The following is an 18756-nucleotide window of genomic DNA, read 5'->3' as shown; positions in this document are numbered from 1 at the left end:
TGTTAGGGGCCTTGACACACATTCCCAGATGCTTAATGGAGAGAGTTTTGAGTAGGGTCTAAAATTGTAGGATCTTGGGCTTGTTCAAGAAGAGGGTGTGCCCTTTAATGCAAAGTTGGGGAAACAGGGGCAGGAAAGAAGCTGGAAGAACCCAGAAAGGGCCCTGGAGTGGTGCGGGAAGAGCTGATATGAAAGAGCTGATATGACATGCTTACCCTGTGTCTAAGCCCCCCACACGCGGCCTCATGACCTCCATCCCTGCAGGAGACAGAGGTGAACCAGGCCTCTTTGGGATACCCAGTCATCGACCTCCAATGCTGAACCTCCGCTTCAAAGGAGACAAAGGTTCTCAGGGCTCAGCTGGAGCCATTGGATTTCCCGGACCCAGAGGTACTGGGGCAGGGAATGGGAAGAAGAAAAACCCAAGACAGTTTTCATGACCAAACTCAACTTCTTCACTGAAAAAAGTCCCCACAGTAGAAAAACCCTCAGAGCAGCAGTCTGGGTGCCAGTGGTTGGCAGGAAGGGGCATGGAGGCCGCCTTTCCTGGGCCTGAGGAGTATCTGGACTGTGAGACTGCCGGTTTGCACCACCCTGTGGAACTCAATTTTTGAACCACAGGTGGCTGTACCCCTGGAGGGGCCAGGCAGATAGTGGGGGGTGGGCACAGAGCGGCTTTGCCACTGAGGAAGCTGTGGTGGCCCTGGCTGGTGCCCCGTAAGGCCAAAGGCACCTCCTCCTACCCCCATCCCACCCCCAGCTAACTGTCCCCAAGCTTTCCCTTTGCCTACCTGTGACCCAGGGCACCTGCTGCTTGGGGAACAGATTTTCTCTTGCCCAGAGTGTTTCCCCAAGACTTCTGCTTCTTTCCCAGGTGACAAAGGAGAGGCTGGCCACCCCGGGCCACCAGGCTTGCCTGGAGCTCCTGGCTTCCCCAGCCTCATCAAGGGACTTAGTGGGAGACCAGGCTCCCCTGGCTCCATAGGACTACGGGGCTTACCCGGCCTGAAGGGGCTCCCTGGAATCACAGGTTTCCCAGGAATTCCAGGAGAAAGTGTAAGTGGGCCCAGATCTTTGTCTCCCCACCAGGGAACGGCCTTGATAGCAGGGGGATGGGCCCCTATTGCCCACCTTTCTGATCTCAGCCCACTTCCCATGTCCTCCCTGAGCTAACCCCAACAAGGCACCTCCTTGAGTTGGCCAGGTCTTCTCACTTGTTCCCGAACATCCCCTCTTCCGGGCCTTTGTTCACACTATCTCCCTCACATGGCAGAGCATCCTCCTTGCAATTGCTGACGACCTGCTGGTCCTTCAGGCCCCAGCCCAGGCACCCCCCCCCTCCAGGAGTCCCTGAGCTCCCACCCTGCTGGAACCCTACATCCACTTCCTACTTCCACTGATCCTGGTTGGTTCTGCCTGGGTCTGATCTCCTCAATGAGATCGTTAGGACTTGAGAGCAAGCCTTGCTTGGTTTTTTTGTCTGCATCCCACTACCAGCATCCCATGTTGAGTTTGGCACATCAGAAGAATTCAGTACAGACTATTTGATGTTTTGATTTCAGAAAGGTCTTTGTTGCCTCTAGGCAACAACTGGCAAAGAATCAAAGTCAGTATTTTTTTTCCTGGATTTTTAAAAAGCAGGGTGGTAGGGTAGTTAGCAATGAGACAGGCGTAGGCTTGATTCTCCACTCCATCACTCATAAGCTCTGTGATTTGGGGCATATCACTCCACTTGCTGGAGACTTACTTTTCTCATCTGTTCAAAATGGCAATAGTATTCAAACTTTCTTCAGCCCATAGTGATGGTTAAGGGAGCAGGTATGTATAAAGCATTGTATTTGGTACATGGCAGACTCTGAATAAATAGTAGCAACAATAGTACTGAAGGGACTAAATAAATTGGATCACAGGACACCTGTGTTCCCTGCAGGCATAGTCCCTGTCCTTTAAAAGTATCAGTCCAGCTGATGAAGGGAAAACACACACATACACACTTACCTGAAGCAATTGCAAAAGAAACAATTCTCAACCTGCTACTTACATAATAGGAAGGATGCAGTCAAAGTGGGAAGGCATTCTGGGAGGGGTCCCAGCATAAGCAGGGGCTCTGAATGAGTAGATATTGCGATGCACAGAAAACACCATGTGAATGGGGGGTGTCGTGGTCATGGTCTAGGGAGCTAAGTGACCCAAATCAGGCTGCCACCCAAGGTCCTGGGTAGCATGTGTCCTTACTGGGTACATCTCAAACCCAAACCATACCAGATGCCATGGAAGGAACTGGGCCAATTGCAGCCAACATGCCTGCTTCTCAGACTCAGTATGTTGGACATCAGCCAGTGAAGACAATTTTTCTTGTGAAAATCATGGGAATATTAGACCAAATTCAGACTCCAGTACCTGCCTGCATACAGCCCACTACCTAGTGGCAGGAAGACTCCACATTCCTTGCAGAATCTGTGGCAGAGGCCTAGCTCCACATGGCAAGGCCACACTTGTTCTCGTCCGTCATGGCTTTGGCATGGGTGGTGATAGCCAACTGTATGTAGAGTGAATCAAATTTCTGGACTGACTTTTAGGTTCTGTATTTTCTAAGAGATTTGCTAGAACATCCACACCTTGATTTCCCATGATACCAATTTTGTTAGGCACTGGGAAGTTATGAATGACAAGACCAGGGTTAATCTGCAGATCAAATTCTTCCCCTATTACCATAAATATGCATTTCTCCCCTTGCACATCACTTTCCCCTCTGTAGGATGCCCCCCTCCTCTCCATACCTGCCACAGAGTATGCAATGGACAGGTCTCAGGCAGTGGCTCAGGGAAGGGAGGGGGAAGAAATGATGGGAGGTCCTGAATGCTAAGGAGAAATACTGATTTCTGTATTGCTTTGAAGGGTTCACAGGGTCTCAGTGGAGTTCCCGGGCTACCAGGAGCATCTGGTCTCCCAGGTTTAAAAGGTAAGGAGCTTACTTCACTCTGTGTAACTGGCTCTAGGTTCATCCACCTCACTACAACTGACTCAAATTCATTCCTTTTTATGGCTGAGTAATATTCCGTTGTATATATGTACCATATCTTCTTTATCCATTTATCTGTCAGTGGATATCTAGGTTGCTTCCACATCCTGACTATTGTAAATAGTGCAGCAATGAACATGGGGGTACATGTGTCTTTTTAAATTATGGTGTTCTCAGGGTATATGCCCAGTATATTAATGCATATATATGGAATCTAGGAAGATGGTATTGATTAACCTATTTGCAGGGTGGGAATAGAGACACAGACGTAGAGAATGGACTTGTGGAGACAGCAGGGGAAGGAGAAGATGGGACAAATTGAGAGAGTAGCAATGAAACATATACATTACCATATGTAAAATAGCTAGCTAGTGGGAAGTTGCTGAATAACACAGGGAGCTCAACCCAGTGCTCTGTGACAACTTAGAGGGGTGGGATGAGGAGGTGGGTGGGAGGGAGATTCAAGAGGGAGGGGATATATGTTATACTTATGATTGATTCACATTATTGTATGGCAGAAACCAACACAACATTGTAAAGCAAATTATCCTCCAATTAAAAATAAATTTTAAAAATTATTTCATTAAAAAAAGATAAGGAACATTTCCCCTTTTACTGTGTTTTTCCAGAGCAAGGTGGATTTCTAACAGGCCCAAGGCTCTTGGGGGAGACTTTGTGTTTACAGGAAAATGAAAATTTGGCCAAATCCCCTTTGCAATCTTTGTTAGTCAAAGATAGGTGACAAGCAGTGGTTTGACCCACCTGCCTTCCAGACTCAGCAGCAGAGGACACCCTCAGCTTTAGACAGTCTCCTCTTCTGGTAATATTTTAGGGCTCCTCCTATCATCTTCTCTGCCCATACCAAGCCTAGTGATGTGTTTCCCAGTGGAGATATGCTGCATGTAGCAGCATTTCATACCAATAGCCTGGTAGCATCCCAGCCCTGAATTGCAGCATAAAAGCATAACATTTTACCCAATGTGTAATTGTGTCAAGGAGTTTCTCTGGCTATGATTTTTCCTTCAAGAGATCTTTTTGCTATACCCCAATACAAAAACGTTTGTTTCTTAAAAAAAAAAAATCTATTTGCTGCAAATTGAACTCTACCTTCTCCTGACGACTTAAACAATATCTTGATATCTCCAGGAGATCAAGGCCAGACACCTGGAATTTCCGGTAGCCCAGGACCCAAGGGACAACCTGGGGAGTCTGGTTTCAAAGGTAAGGCTGCTGTACTTTTGTCTCCTACGTTTCACAGACTCCTCAAAACTGAGCATTGGAAGGAATTTTGGAGGCCAAACCTAAGTTCTGCAACTTCTGTCCAGTGCAGAAAAATCCCTACCTGACATATATCCACTCAGAGGCAGTCAACAGTTTCCCCAAGCAAACCAGCCTACTTTTTCTTCAAGACTCACAGACTTACAGGATAGTCTAAGACCTTTAGGATAATGGTGTCCACTCCATTAATTTATAGTTATCCAACTACTTCTCGAAACTTTCCACCTATCACTCCTACTTCTGGGAACACTCAGAACAAGTTTACTTACTTTTTCAGTTGGTTGTGTGTGCGTGCTAAGCTGCTTCAGTCATGTCTGACTCTGTGCGACCCCATGGACTGTAGCCCACCAGGCTCCTCTGTCAATGGATTCTCCAGGCAAGAATACTAGAGTAGGTTGCCATGCCCTTTCAGTTGGGCGACACCTTTCAAGTATGAAGACAGCTGCCACAATACTTTTCAGAGTTTCTTCCTTGGATCCAGCTGCCATGGCGGCTCAAAATGGCTTCATCTTCCTGCCCCCACCCCCACCTCCTGTGGAGGAACATACTCCCTTAACTATACCCTGATCACTCAGCATTTTTCTTGATTTTGTAGGTGTGAAAGGAAAAGACGGACCAGTTGGTGATGTGGGTTTCCCAGGAAACAAAGGTGAAGATGGGAAAGTTGGTATTTCTGGAGATGTTGGCCTTCCTGGCTTCCTAGGTACCATGACACATGACAACTTTATTCTGAAAAAGTTTGGATCAGTGTCATGTCAAGACTCCTTCTGAATTTCTGCCTTTTTTTCATTCTTAGGACTCCCCGGAGTTGCAGGCATGAGAGGAAATCCAGGGCTTCCAGGTTCTCCAGGCCACCCAGGGGCAACTGGGCCCCTGGGGCCCCCTGGCCTAATAGGAACCAAAGGTATGTGTATTAGGGAGTGGCAGTGGGGAAAAGGGTCCTTCCCTCAAAAAAGGATAGTAACTACTTTTTATTAGGAGACCCTAGTGGGAGTTAAGCCATATCCAGGGGAGTCATTGACTGAGCTGCATGAGAGGTAACAGGAAAGGAGGAAGAAAGGAGGGCGGGCATGAGTGGAAACAGGAGAACATGGGGTCCATGGAGAGCAGAGTTAGGATGGAAGGTCATCGCCCTGGCACAGGTAGCCTTTCCCTGACTGAGAGATTGGGCAGCAAGTCTCTGGGAGCTGACAGTTCAAGGTCTTGGCATTGCCGCTCTGAGTTCTTCTTGAAGTTACATAATTATCTACCATCCTGGAGGAGGACATGGCAACCCATTCCAGTATTCTGGCCTGGAGAATCCCATGGACAGAGGAGCCTGGCGGGCTACAGTCCACAGGGTTGCAAAGAGTTGGACATGACTAAAGTGACTTAGCGCAGCACAGCACTGCTCTTAAAGCTATGTGTGCATGCATGTTCAGTCGCTCAGTCAAGTCCGACTCTTTGCAACCCCTTGGACTGTAGCCCGCCAGGCTCCTCTGTCCATGGGATTCTCCAGGCAAGAATACTGGAGTGGGTTGCCGTGCCCTCCTTCAGAGGATCTTCCCAACCCAGGGGTCAAACCCTTGTCTCTTAGGTCTCCTGAATCGGCAGGCAGGTTCTTTGCCACTAACGCCACCTGGGAGGCCCTCTTCAAGCTATACTGGTCTCTAATGAGAGGCAGAAACACTTAGGGTAGAAGGTGGAGACTAGGGGTGGTCCAGTCTCCCTTAGGGCATTAATTAATGCTTCAAGAATGCCCATTATACAGAGTGAAGTAAGCCAGAAAGATAAAGACCAATACAGTATACTAACACATATATGTGGAATTTAAAAAGATGGTAACGATAAAACAGAAAAAGAGACACAGATGTACAGAACAGACTTTTAGACTCTGTGGGAGAAGGTGAGGGTGGGATGTTCTGAGAGAATAGCATTGAAACAAGTATACTATCAAGGGAGAAACAGATCACCAGCCCAGGTAGGATGCATGAGACAAGTGCTCAGGGCTGGTGCACTGGGAAGACCCAGAGGGATGGGATGGACAGGGAGGTGGGAAGGGGGATCGGGATGGGGAACACATGTAAATCTGTGGCTGATTCATGTCAATGTATGGCAAAAACCACTACAATATTGTAAAGTAATTATCCGCCAACTAATAAAAATAAATGAAAAAAAAAAAAAAAAAGAATGCCCAGGACCTTTGAAATGAGGACTTTGCAGTGCCCTTGGGGGCAGGACCTTTTACTGACTCTTCATGATTCAGAGTTGCTGGAACCATTTCTGATCTTCTCTCCCCTCAGGTTTCCCTGGACTTCCAGGTTTACATGGACTGAATGGGCTTCCGGGAACCAAGGGAACCCATGGAACTCCAGGTAAGCAAGACCTTGTAAGGCAAGGAGGAGAACACCAACTCTTCCAGAAGCCTGATGGGGCTGATCTTGAGTTCTAGGCCACAATGTATCCCATATCCTTAGACTCCTAGATGTCCTTAGTGTGAGTGAGTGAAAGTCGCTCAGTCGTGTCCGACTCTTTGCAACCCCATGGCCTTATACAGTTCATGGAATTCTCCAGGCCAGAATACTGGAGTGGGTAGCTTTTCCCTTCTCCAGAGGATCTTGCCAACACAGGGATCAAACCCAGGTCTCCCACTTTGCAGGTGGAGTCTTTACCGGCTGAGCCACAAGAGAAGCCCAAAACAGTGGTTAGAGGTGGCTGGATTAGAGTTTTATATAAATTTGGTTAACATTTATTGAGCATTGTGCTAAATATTATACCTGAATTACCTTATTTACTGGAGTGGGTAGCCTTTCCCTTCTCCAGAGGATCTTCCCAACCCAGGGATTAAACCCAGGTCCCCCACATTGCAGGCAGATTCTTACCGGCTGAGCCACAAGGGAAGCCCAAGGATACTGGAGTGGGTAGCCTATCCCTTCTCCAGGAGTTGAACCAGGGTCTCCTGCATTGCAGGAGATTCTTTACCAACTGAGCTATCAGGGAAGCCCTCTAGATGTCCTTGCCAGCCCCCAGTTGGGGATGCCTTGATGTGTATGTGTATGTGTGTAGGGGGGAGGGATAGGAAGTTGAATGGGGTTTGTCCTTCTACCTGCATCAGCTCTCCTCCCTATCATTTCAGCCCTCAGCCTCTGGTGTCTGTGAGGCAGACTCCCTGCAAGTGAGCTGGGCACAAGGGCCTCACCCCCACTGAGTTGTGTCCCCACATCTCTCTGTATCTCCTCCTAGGACCTAGTATAACTGGTGTGCCTGGGCCAGCTGGCTTGCCTGGTCCCAAAGGGGAAAAAGGTTCTCCAGGAATTGGCATCGGAGCCCCAGGAAAGCCAGGTATAAGAGGACCCAAAGGTAGTCAAGGTAAGTGAACCCCAGTCACACTTGGCTGGGAGGGTTGGGGTTCCTTGGGGTCATGTGGCTCTCAGGGATTAGTTGTACATGTTTTTAACATCTCTGGGGATTTCAGAACCCAACTACTGACAAAAAGAGGGTAGGCTCCACCTCAGGCTTTCCCAGGAAGGGGTGTCAGAGAGCAGTTCAGTGAGTCCTCTCTAGCTTCCAGCTTCCCTCCAGTTCTCCCTTATTAACCATAGGGCCTCTCTTTCTCACTTTGTCAGAGTCTGGTTTTAATGGTCCTGAGGGACTGGGCTTGTCCACTTAGCAAGAGGTTTACCGGAAATCCCTTGGTGTCCAGGGCAGTTGGCAGTCACGGAGCCCTGAGAAGACAGTGTGGCTGCTGGAAGGAACCCAAGACTAAGAGGATAAATATCCCCCTAGGACAGGTACACAGCAAGCAGTTGGTTAGGATTTACTGGGTTTACTAGAAGTCAGATTTCACCTTAATCTCAGACCCTGACTCATCACATAGTCTGAAGTCCCTTTCTGAGTCTCCCTTCCCCTACTTCTCGGGCTTACCTGGTGGCTCAGACAGTAAAGAATCTGCCTCCAATGAAGAGACCTGGGATCAATCCCTGGGTCAGGAAGATCCCCTGGAGATGGGCGTAGCTACCCACTCCAGTATTCTTGCCTGGAGAATTCCATGGACAGAGGAGCCTGGTGGGCTAGAGTCCTTGGGTCACAGAGAATCAGACACAACTGAGTGACTTTCACTTTCACTTTTTTCACTTCCCCCACCTCTCAAATAATGAGAATGAATTCTGATTCTTTAACTCTCCTTAGAAATGTTCTAGAGATGCATATACCTCCCACTCAATGTAGAACAAGACATGAATTTCACATAGCATCATAGCTGAGAGCAGGGGCTCTGAAGTCAGACTACTGGATTCAAATCCCAGCTCTCCCTCTCACTAGCTACATGACCTTGAACAAGGAAGTTACTCACCCCTCCATCCCAAAGGAACCCATAGGTTTCCTTTTCTATAAAATGTGAATAAGAGAATCTACTCTATATATTTGGTGAGACATCAATGAAGAGCGAGGTAATACATATGGAAGCACCTAGCACAGTGCATGGCAGCTTCCCTGGTGGCTCAGGTGGTAAAGAATCTGCCTGCAATGCAGGAATCCTGGGTCTGACCCTGGGTCAGGAAGATCCTCTAGAGAAGGAAATGGCGACCCACTTCAGTATTCTTGCCTGGGAAACCCCATGACAGAGGAGCCTGGCAGGCTTCAGTCCATGGGGTCACAAAAGAGTCAGACATGACTAAGCAACTAAGCAACTCACACCTTAGCATGGCACATAGTAGCTGGTCAAGAAACATTGGCCATTCTACTATCACATGTTACCTGGGGAAATAATGTTTGCAAAATGTTCTGTTCCTCATAGTTCTGGGGCCTGATGTCCCACCACATAATGATGTGCATTTATGTGCATGTTTGTATAATGGGCGTAGGTTTTCCAGGAACTATATTCATGCATTAATTCATTTCCAGCTGCATTTTATGTTGGGGTATCTGCTGTCTCTGTGTTTACTCTTTCCTTTGTCTGGACCAACCTGTACTTTTCTGAAAGCCAGCAGTTTCTCCAGAAGTGAGGGCTTAGGAAGGGAGGCTTTGTGGCTTCTTTGGCAGGAGATAGAGAAAGGTCTGGGTCCTGGGTGGAAGCACAGGCATGATGCCTTTTCTGTTTTTAAATCTTGACTATGAATTCCTGGTCATTACATTATTCATTGTCTTTGGCTATCTGAGGTAATAAAACCACAAATACAAATGTAGTAAACAGCACATGTCAAGATGGATACATTTCAGGTGCATAATGTTGAAGGGGGAGAAAGGGGAAGTTGCAAAGGAATATGTTTAGTGTGATTCCAAACAATATGTTGTTTAGGGATGCAAATATGCATGGATATTCAAACTGTGATGAAAAGGGAATGATGAACACAAACCTCAGGACTGGTTGCCTCTGGGAGGGAGGGAAGATGGTGAAATCTGTAAAGGGTGTGAAAAGAACAACCTAGAGGGATGTGATGGGGTGGGAGGGAGGTTCAAGAGGGAGAGGACTTATGTATAACTGATTCATGTTGATGTATGGCAGATACCAACGCAACATTGTAAAGCAATTATCCTCCAATTAAAAATAAACTTTAAAAAGCCAGGAAAGAAAAAGAAATTCAAAGGTATTGCTATCTTCTTTTCCTTAAATTGGGTGGTTGGAACACAGATGTTCATTCTATCTAGATGATATTTTACATATGGTTTATAAATATCCTTCTCTTCTTCTCAATATCTAATTAAAAGAATTTGTTCAAATATCATATCCCCCAACAGGAACTGAATCTCTAATTTGATTATAGAAATCAACGTATAACAAAGGTTTCAGTTCATTTCAGTTCAGTTCAGTCACTCAGTCATGTCCGACTCTTTGCGACCCCATGAATCGAAGCATGCCAGGCCTCCCTGTCCATCACAAACTCCTGGATTTTACTCAAACTCATGTCCATCGAGTCGGTGATGCCATCCAACCATCTCATCCTCTGTCATCCCCTTCTCCTCCTGCCCCCAATCCCTTCCTCGCATCAGAGTCTTTTCCAATGAGTCAACTCTTCGCATCAGGTGGCCAAAGTATTGGAGTTTCAGCTTCAGCATCAGTCCTTCCAATGAACACCCAGGACTGATCTCCTTTAGGATGGACTGGTTGGATCTCCTTGCAGTCCAAGGGACTCTCAAGAGTCTTCTCCAACACCACAGTTCAAAAGCATCAGTTCTTCGGCACTCAGCTTTCTTCACAGTCCAACTCTCACATCCATACATGACTACTGGAAAAACCATAGCCTTGACTAGACGGACCTTTGTTGGCAAAGTAATGTCTCTGCTTTTTAATATGCTGTCTAGGTTGGTCATAACTTTCCTTCCAAGGAGTAAGCGTCTTTTAATTTCATGGCTGCAATCACCATCTGCAGTGATTTTGGAGCCCCAAAAAATAAAGTCTGACACTGTTTCCACTGTTTCCCCATCTATTTCCCGTGAAGTGATGAGACCAGATGCCATGATCTTAGTTTTCTGAATGTTGAGCTTTAAGCCAACTTTTTCACTCTCCTCTTTCACTTTCATCAAGAGGCTTTTTAGTTCCTCTTCACTCTCTGCCATAAGGGTGGTGTCATCTGCATATCTGAGGTTATTGAAAGTTTACCCCTTAGCAAATTTCCTAGGAGCAAACCCTGTCCCTACATTACATTTATCTAAATAATATTAAATTATGCCATTTATTTCCATATTTGCAGTATATACTGAGAGGCCACATTAGTATATTTTGGGGTTATTTTTAGGGCTGTGACAATGGAATAAGTTTGGAAAATATGCCATCTTGCATTTTCATCATGTGATCACTGAATGAGAATTCTTAAAGAAACACTTGAGCTTTTTTTTTTAACTATGTGAGGTCAGTAGTACCTTTATTTCATGTTTAATAATATATTAGTGTAATTATAAAATCAAGAAACAGTTCAAAAAGAGAAGTTGGCTGCAAAAATTGCCATGGAAACAAACTTTATAATCTGTGCCTAGCCCACACTTACTCTACTATATGTGGTGTCTTGTTTATTTGTTTTGCATAATTTCAGCCCATATATATGTATAGATATATGAAGATATATTTTCAGGACAAAAATACAGTATGTCTTTCTTTTCAGATTTTTACCTTTGTGAAAATGAAAACTACTTCAAAGACTCATCAAGACATAACTAAAAGTAGTACCATGTGGTTTTGTGACTAGTTTTGCTTTTTGTTTTTACTTTGTTTCTTTTCCAGACTTCTAATAATTGGAGACTTATTGAAATTTAGTTTCTCCTCCTTTATATTTCATCAGTATTCAATTAATCAATGAGCTGTTAATGATGCCCAAATTAACCAATCTGCCATCTTCCCTTACAAGTTTTCATGGATTTTCTATTTATTAGCAAAGTATGAGAAATTCTACATTAATATTTTCAGCTTTTTGGTCAGAACAATCAAATGCAACATTAATATTTTGGTATTTTCTTGTCACAAACAAGAATCTCAACCAGCAAAACAGTTTATCAATCAATTTGAATTAATTCCTCTTCATTTAAATATCTTCTAGAATATACCAAAGTAATAAATACACTTCTTCCATGTTACAAGAATAAAATAGATTTCTGCATTTGTGTATGTGGCTTTGATATGTTTTCCCAGCAAGATTATCACTCTATGTTTTTGATGTATGCATATTATATACATCTTCTATAATCTGTTGAAATTTTTTTGGTTTTGAACCTAATATGTTCAAATAGAAATTTGAGCAAATATGTACATAGGCCAGTAAGTGGCTATTTTCCTTGGCCAAACAGGGAAGGGATTTAGGCAGTTAGGAAAGCATTTAGCTAATATCATGAATCACCTATAAAACTGGCTTCCAGCTTGCCTGGAAGACCCAGAAATAGCCAGATAAGACACCAGGGGTCTCAGCACTCTTCCCACCTCCATTCTGCTGGAGCAGGTGAGGTTCTCTTCTGACTGGTTAGGAGCTACACCCTACCTCCATCTATAACCTTCTCTGAGCAGCAGCAGACAAGACTGGCTAACTGAATGAAACATTATACAGTAGGGACAGTAAGTTTAAAAACACCTCAGGAAACTTCAGTTCCAGGTGCTACAGTTATACCTTCTTTTCTTCCTGATTTGGGGGAAATCTGTTTAACATATTTCCATTACCAGTGAGTTGGAGAGCTAGAACTTTCTGAGGCTCTATTCATCCCAATTCAATGCCAATGGGGCTCTCTGAGCCCCTGTCAGCTGTTTGGGGCTGCTGGCTGCCAAGGGAGGAGCAAGGGACAAGAGCCCTCTGCTGGCCTCGGCTGCTCTGGCTGCTACCTAATGGCTTCCATTTTCTCTGTACGAACTTTCATTTTCTCAGAGAGCCTGGCCCTCTCTTAGGTACACAAAGCCCCTGCAGCCCCTTTTATTTATTCTTTGCAGGTTTTCCAGGTCTCCAGGGCACCGCTGGTCTCCCTGGTGCACTGGGCCTCTCCTTGCCTTCAGTCATAGAAGGACAGCCTGGCGACCCTGGGCGACCAGGCCTAGATGGAGAACGAGGTAAAGCCAGGAAGCGCAAAGAAGGCTGGCCATCACCTTCTGTCCAGAGTTTAGGGAGAGCTTGTCTACAGTCTAGCCTCACATCCCTCCCCCTGCAGGGACACAGGGGACTGGAATGGGCTAAATTTTGCTAAAAGGGTTTGGGAAGGTCTGGGCATTGGGGCCCCACAGAGGGCAAGGGGACATTATCTGCCTTGGGAGTGGGCTTTGGCTTCCTATCAATGTCAAGGCCTTCCACAGTGGCCACTTCCTCTGCCCCCTGCCCTCATCCCTCTTCCTATCTTATCCCTAGGCCGCCCAGGCCCCCCTGGGCCTCCAGGCCCCCCTGGACCATCCTCAGATCAAGGCGACTCTGGAGACCCTGGCTTCCCTGGAATTCCTGGCCCTCAAGGGCCCAAAGGAGACCAAGGAATTCCAGGTTTCTCTGGCCTCCCTGGAGAGCTAGGATTGAAAGGTATGACTGCACGGCTGGCAACTGGGCCCTTTCCCACTCCACAGTTGGAGATGACCCCTTCCTGCCACCCTGTGAACAGAGACCGGCTGATGATGCTCTTCCAGCCCTTGTCTCTGCTTAATCTCAAGGCCCCTTCCCCCACCAGCACCACTGGGCCAGGCCCTGACTTGCTTTCCTTTGGGCTTTGCCAGGCATGAGAGGTGAGCCTGGCTTCATGGGGACTCCGGGCAAGGTTGGACCACCTGGAGACCCAGGACTTCCCGGGATGAAGGGGAAGGCAGGGCCAAGAGGTGAGTTGAGAGCATATACTGGCTGTTCCTGAGCTCGAGGGAGGGGTTGGAGTAACATTCTTTCAGGAGCCATTTATCATCATGCCAGAAACAGAGGGAGCTTGTCCACCTTGGGGATACCTCTGCCATCAGCTCCCAGGACTGAAGGCCACTGCTGCTTTGCCACCATGGATCCTGCCACTGACCTCCCCTCTCTGCATCATTTCTGCATTAGTGTGTACTGGGTTGGCACTCAATCACCACTCATCCATTTGCTGAATCCAGAAATGAAGCCCGTCTTTTACACCACTCCCCTCAATCACACACATCCAGTCCCATTAGCAACTCCTGGGGGCTGTGTTTCCTGAATGGGCCTTGCATCCACTCCCCTCTCATCACTTCCACCGATACCTCTCAGATTCAAACCACCAACATTTCTCACGTGAATCACTGTGGTGACCTGCTGACTGGTCTCCGTGCTTTCATTATGCACCTCCCCCAACAATCGTTGCTCCAGACAGTGGTGGGAGAGGTCTTATAAAAGCAGAAATCATCCATTGGTAACCCATGGCATCCCTCATCACCAGTTTTTACCCTTTGCTGCTCACTGTGCTTTTCTCACACTGGCCTCTTTCTGTTATCCAAAAACATCACACCCGGGCTGGCCACAGGGCCTTTGCACATGCTAGTTCTACTTCCTGGAATACTCTCCCCTACCTCCAGCCCCTTCTAATGCTTTAATAATCTCAGCTTAAGTGTCACTGATTGTAAGAGGCCACTTATCACTAAAGCAGGTTCCCCACCCTGTAGCCATCTCCACTCCATCCCACAGTCACTGCACTCTCCATTTCCTTTGTAGCACTTTTCACAATTTGCAGTAAGATGAATGGTTTTTGTCAGGTTATGCATATTTCATCTTTTTCAACAGACCATCATCTCATTAAGGTCTTACTCACTGCTCTATCCCCTCATCTACCAGGGACTAGAACTCAGTAGGCACGCAAGCAAATTGACTTATTTGGCTTCTATCAGTAAGCCAGCTGGTTGAGTTTGAGGTCCTAGGCTGTGATGCCAACTGAACCTCCAGGGGCCTTCCCTAGCCACCTCCTCTGCCTCCACCTGACATTTCCATTTCCCCCACCTGCCCACAGGCTTATCCGGCCCTCGAGGTGCTCCTGGACACACACCCATTGCAGAAGCCATCCAGGCTCCCCCTGGACCCATGGGTCTTCCAGGCATTGATGGCATCCCTGGCCTCATGGGAGACCCTGGGGTCCAAGGACCTGTGGGCCTACAAGGTGAGTAGGGTGCCAGGAAAAGGGAACTTAGTTGGGAGCTGAGATGGCTTTGATTGGGAGGCTGAAGCAACTGGCTGGGAACCCCCAGCTTCAAGGGGTAGTTTCATCAAGCATTTCCTTGGTTTCCTCACAAAGCTCCCAAACTTTTTGCCAGGAAGGAGGCCCCCCCCCCCAGAGCCAGCAATTGTACTTGGCTTCAGAGAACATGTGCAGAGCACAATAGCTAATCCAGACAGCTTGTCCCTCACTAATGTGCTGCTACTGGAAGGAGGGAGTGGTGGGCAAAGGAGTGTGGTGGGCAATAAAGAGCAAGAGAGAAAGCCCAGGGTTGGGGGACAGAAAACCCAGCTTCTAATTCCAGTTTTGCCAAACTGGAGTAAGCAAGCAGTCTCTCTGGGCCTCAGTGTCCTCATTTCTGACTTGGGACCCCAGCATTTGCCCTGCATCCTTCCCAGAGTTGCTGGGAGGATGAGAGGAAGTGAGGACAAGGGTGTGATGGGGCTCAGAAGGGCTAAGTTCAGAGTGGGGTCCCAGGGCCGAGCTACCCAGACGTGAACTAAGGACTAGCCTAGGAGGCTCAGCCCTGTGCTCAGCCTGCACTCCCAGGTGATGGCCAAATCTGCCCTCTTCTGGTGAGTCCTGGGCATGACACATAAGTCCCCTTTCTCCAGGGAAGACCTGGAGAAGTCCTCCTCCTCCACATTGAGTACCCGGCTGTGGGCCTTCTCTCCTTGCAGGATCTAAAGGTTTACCTGGCATCCCCGGCAAAGATGGCACCAATGGACTCCCTGGCCCACCTGGGGCTCTTGGTGATCCTGGTCTCCCTGGACTACAAGGCCCTCCAGGATTTGAAGGTTTGGCAATGTCAGCAGTAGCAGGCAGAGGGCTTCTATAAGGGTTTGAGGCTTGGTAGTGAGTCAAAATCTCAAATCATGGAATTAGGAAACCTGGCAGTAAAACTTGACACTACTAGGAGGCTGGAAAACTGGGCTCTCATCCATTCACGCCCACTCCATTCTGAGCTGTGACGGATCAGAGCCCTACATTCCAGAAGGTGAAAAACTGTTCCAAACAGTTCTCTGGGTTCTCTTCCAGCTCTTAAGAGCTATGACTCCCCTGTCCTGCACCAACACCCTTCTACCCAGGGATTCTGATGTGGACAAAAGGGGGTTTAGTTCAAGGGAGAAGAAAAACTAAGGTAACATATGGCTGTTACTCCTCCTTTTACCTCCTTTTATATCAGAAATGGCAAATCAACATTCCTGAGGCTTACAGGAAAAGTGCCGTCATTGTCAGCTATGCCTGACAGGAAAGGAGGGTGTGATTTTGCCTTGCTAACCCCAGCTCTGCCTTCACTGCCTTTGATTCAGTGGGTCCTCAATTATCTCCTATGAAAGCCTGCAAGGCCAGCCCAAAAAGTAGCCCCCTCTGCTCCCTCATCCCATCCCATAGAACCAAAGGTTGGGTGACTGGAAGAGAAACCAGATCATGTGCTTTTCAAAATGAGGACTCCCTAGCCAGATACATCTGAGTTGGCATTCTAGTTCTACCACTTACTAGCTGTAGGTGGCAAGCCTGTTTCATTAGCCACAAATTGGAGTGATAAGGTTGTTGTAAGGATTGAGTGAGCTAATGCTTGTACATAATGGCCCCTGCTCAACACTTGCCACCAAGTGAGTACCTGCTGTTATTATTGGCTGTACCTGGCTCACCCCTTTTCTGCTCTCTCCATCTCAGGAGCTCCAGGGAAGCCGGGCCCCTTCGGGAGGGCTGGAGTGCCTGGGCAGAGCCTGAGAGTGGGCTACACCTTGGTGAAGCACAGCCAGTCAGAACAGGTGCCCCTGTGCCCCAGTGGGATGAGCCAGCTCTGGGTGGGTTACAGCCTGCTGTTCGTGGAGGGGCAGGAGAAAGCCCACAACCAGGACCTGGGTAGGTATCAGCTCCCACAACCACCCCTGGCCATCTGCCCCCACAAGGACCACTCCTTGTTCATCCCGACCATTGGTGGGCCCATGTTGGATAGTGGGTTATAAGTACCAGGTCTAGAGTCATTCATGAAGATATGGGTTCAAACCCTGGCTCTGCCACTTACTCTGGACATGTTATTCAACCTATTTTACCTTCTGCCTCCTTCTCAATGGAACAAGGCTAATTCTAGTACCTGTCTCATAGGTTGGAGTGAGGATTACAGAAATCACCCAAGTAAAATGCTTAGAACAATGTTTTACATATATTTGTTGTTGTTGAGCTGCTAAGTCATGTCTGACTCTTTGTGACCCCATGGACTGCAGCACACCAGGCTCCTCTCTCCTACACTATCTCCTGGAGTTTGTGCAAATTCATGTCCATTGAGTCAGTGATGCCATCTAGCCATCTCATCCTCTGTCACCCCTTCTCCTTTTGCCTTCAGTCTTTCTCAGCATCAGGGTCTTTTCCAATGAGTCAGCTCTTTGCATCAGATGGCCAAAGTATTGGAGCTTCAGCATCAGTCCTTCCAATGAATATTTAGGGTTGATTTCCTTTAGGATTGACTTGGTTTGATCTGCTTGCAGTCCAAAGGAAGTCTCAAGAATCTTCTCCAGCACCACAATTCAAAAGCATTAACCATCCATTAAACATTAACGATTAGTGCTAAGGTGCTTAGTCACTCATATGTGTCTGACTCTTTGTGATCCCATGGATTGTAGCCCATCAGGTTCTTCCATCCATGGGATTTCTAGACAAGAATACTGGAGTGGGCTGCCATTCCCTTCTCCAGGATCTTCCCGACCCAAGTATTGAACCCAGGTCTCTTGCATTGCAGGCAGATTCTTTACCATCTGAGCCACCAGGGAAGCAATTAGTAGTAGTAATAATAACATGATCTGTGAGTAACAATGATTACCCAAGAATTAACTGAATTGTCTTCAGGCTTGCTGACTCTGAAATGTAGACTCACTCTATTAAATGTTGGTTTTACAAAATGGGTTGATTTAGGGAGTCTTCATTCAGTTTCTAAAAAGATTCATTATCCAATCTCTGGTACATAGAAAGTAGGATTTGATCAGCAGACATCAGGGTGTGTACAGTAGTCCAGGACCAGAAGGAGAGGCAACCATGCTCTGGAACAAGCAGTTGGATATGAATCCAAACCACCACCTAGTTCAGTCGTAGTGGCTCCGAGGACAATCCCAGCCCGGTCCCTCAGCCAGAACTTACCTGCCCCTACCTATCTTCTCTCCTTCCAGGGTTTGCTGGCTCCTGCCTGCCCCGCTTCAGCACCATGCCATTCATCTACTGCAACATCAACGAAGTGTGCCACTATGCCCGACGGAATGATAAGTCCTACTGGCTCTCCACCACCGCCCCCATCCCTATGATGCCCGTCGGCCAGACACAGATCCCCCAGTACATCAGCCGCTGCTCTGTGTGTGAGGCGCCCTCGCAAGCCATTGCTGTGCACAGCCAGGACATCACCATCCCACAGTGCCCCCTGGGCTGGCGCAGTCTGTGGATTGGGTACTCCTTCCTCATGGTGAGGCCCCGCACTGCCCCTTTCCCCAGGGTAAAGGCTGAGGGTAGGGAGCGCTTGGAGGGAAATCCTGAAATCGAGTGCTGAGGGAGCCGGGTGATGCAAGGGCTGGGACATCAGGCCAAATATGAGGCCCACTTGTACTCGACAGGTGACAAACACTAAGTGTTCCCTCAAGGGTTTGGTACAGATTGCAAGTAAGAGTTCCAATAAAGGTGACATCAGAGTAAGAGCTGTTAATAGATCCATGAGGGGATGGGCCCATGGTCTAACCACCTGGTAGACTATTCCATGTTCTCTCCCTTCTCTGGAAAACACCACCATGGGCTTGGAGCAAAGGGTTCTGAGAACTGCATTCTGAATCCCACTGAATTTTCCTTAATTCAGCCTTTCTCAGATTTCTTTGTCAGTGGAAATCTGCTGG

At 47.4% G+C, this 18756-nt stretch overlaps 1 protein-coding gene across 3 annotated transcripts in view; it reads left to right on the top strand.

Moving 5' to 3' along the window:
• Nucleotides 1–18756, top strand: part of COL4A6 (collagen type IV alpha 6 chain) — a 320391-nt gene that overhangs the window by 299745 nt on the left and 1890 nt on the right. For 2 of the 3 annotated variants that reach the window (XM_061137217.1, XM_061137216.1), the window contains 15 exons: nt 265–390; nt 875–1056; nt 2899–2962; nt 4169–4243; nt 4896–5003; nt 5097–5204; nt 6583–6654; nt 7523–7648; nt 12684–12800; nt 13093–13254; nt 13446–13544; nt 14675–14821; nt 15559–15675; nt 16559–16750; nt 18049–18335. In XM_061137217.1, the coding sequence (XP_060993200.1) occupies nt 265–390; nt 875–1056; nt 2899–2962; nt 4169–4243; nt 4896–5003; nt 5097–5204; nt 6583–6654; nt 7523–7648; nt 12684–12800; nt 13093–13254; nt 13446–13544; nt 14675–14821; nt 15559–15675; nt 16559–16750; nt 18049–18335 (1982 nt within the window). The remainder of the gene's footprint in view (nt 1–264; nt 391–874; nt 1057–2898; nt 2963–4168; nt 4244–4895; nt 5004–5096; nt 5205–6582; nt 6655–7522; nt 7649–12683; nt 12801–13092; nt 13255–13445; nt 13545–14674; nt 14822–15558; nt 15676–16558; nt 16751–18048; nt 18336–18756) is intronic. The other variant, XM_061137218.1, reaches the window with a different exon arrangement.

This window comes from Dama dama, chromosome X, assembly GCF_033118175.1.
Source record: "Dama dama isolate Ldn47 chromosome X, ASM3311817v1, whole genome shotgun sequence".
Classification (NCBI taxonomy): domain Eukaryota; kingdom Metazoa; phylum Chordata; class Mammalia; order Artiodactyla; family Cervidae; genus Dama; species Dama dama.
Note: the sequence above shows the minus strand (reverse complement) of the source record. Positions and strands in the feature narration are given on the sequence as shown.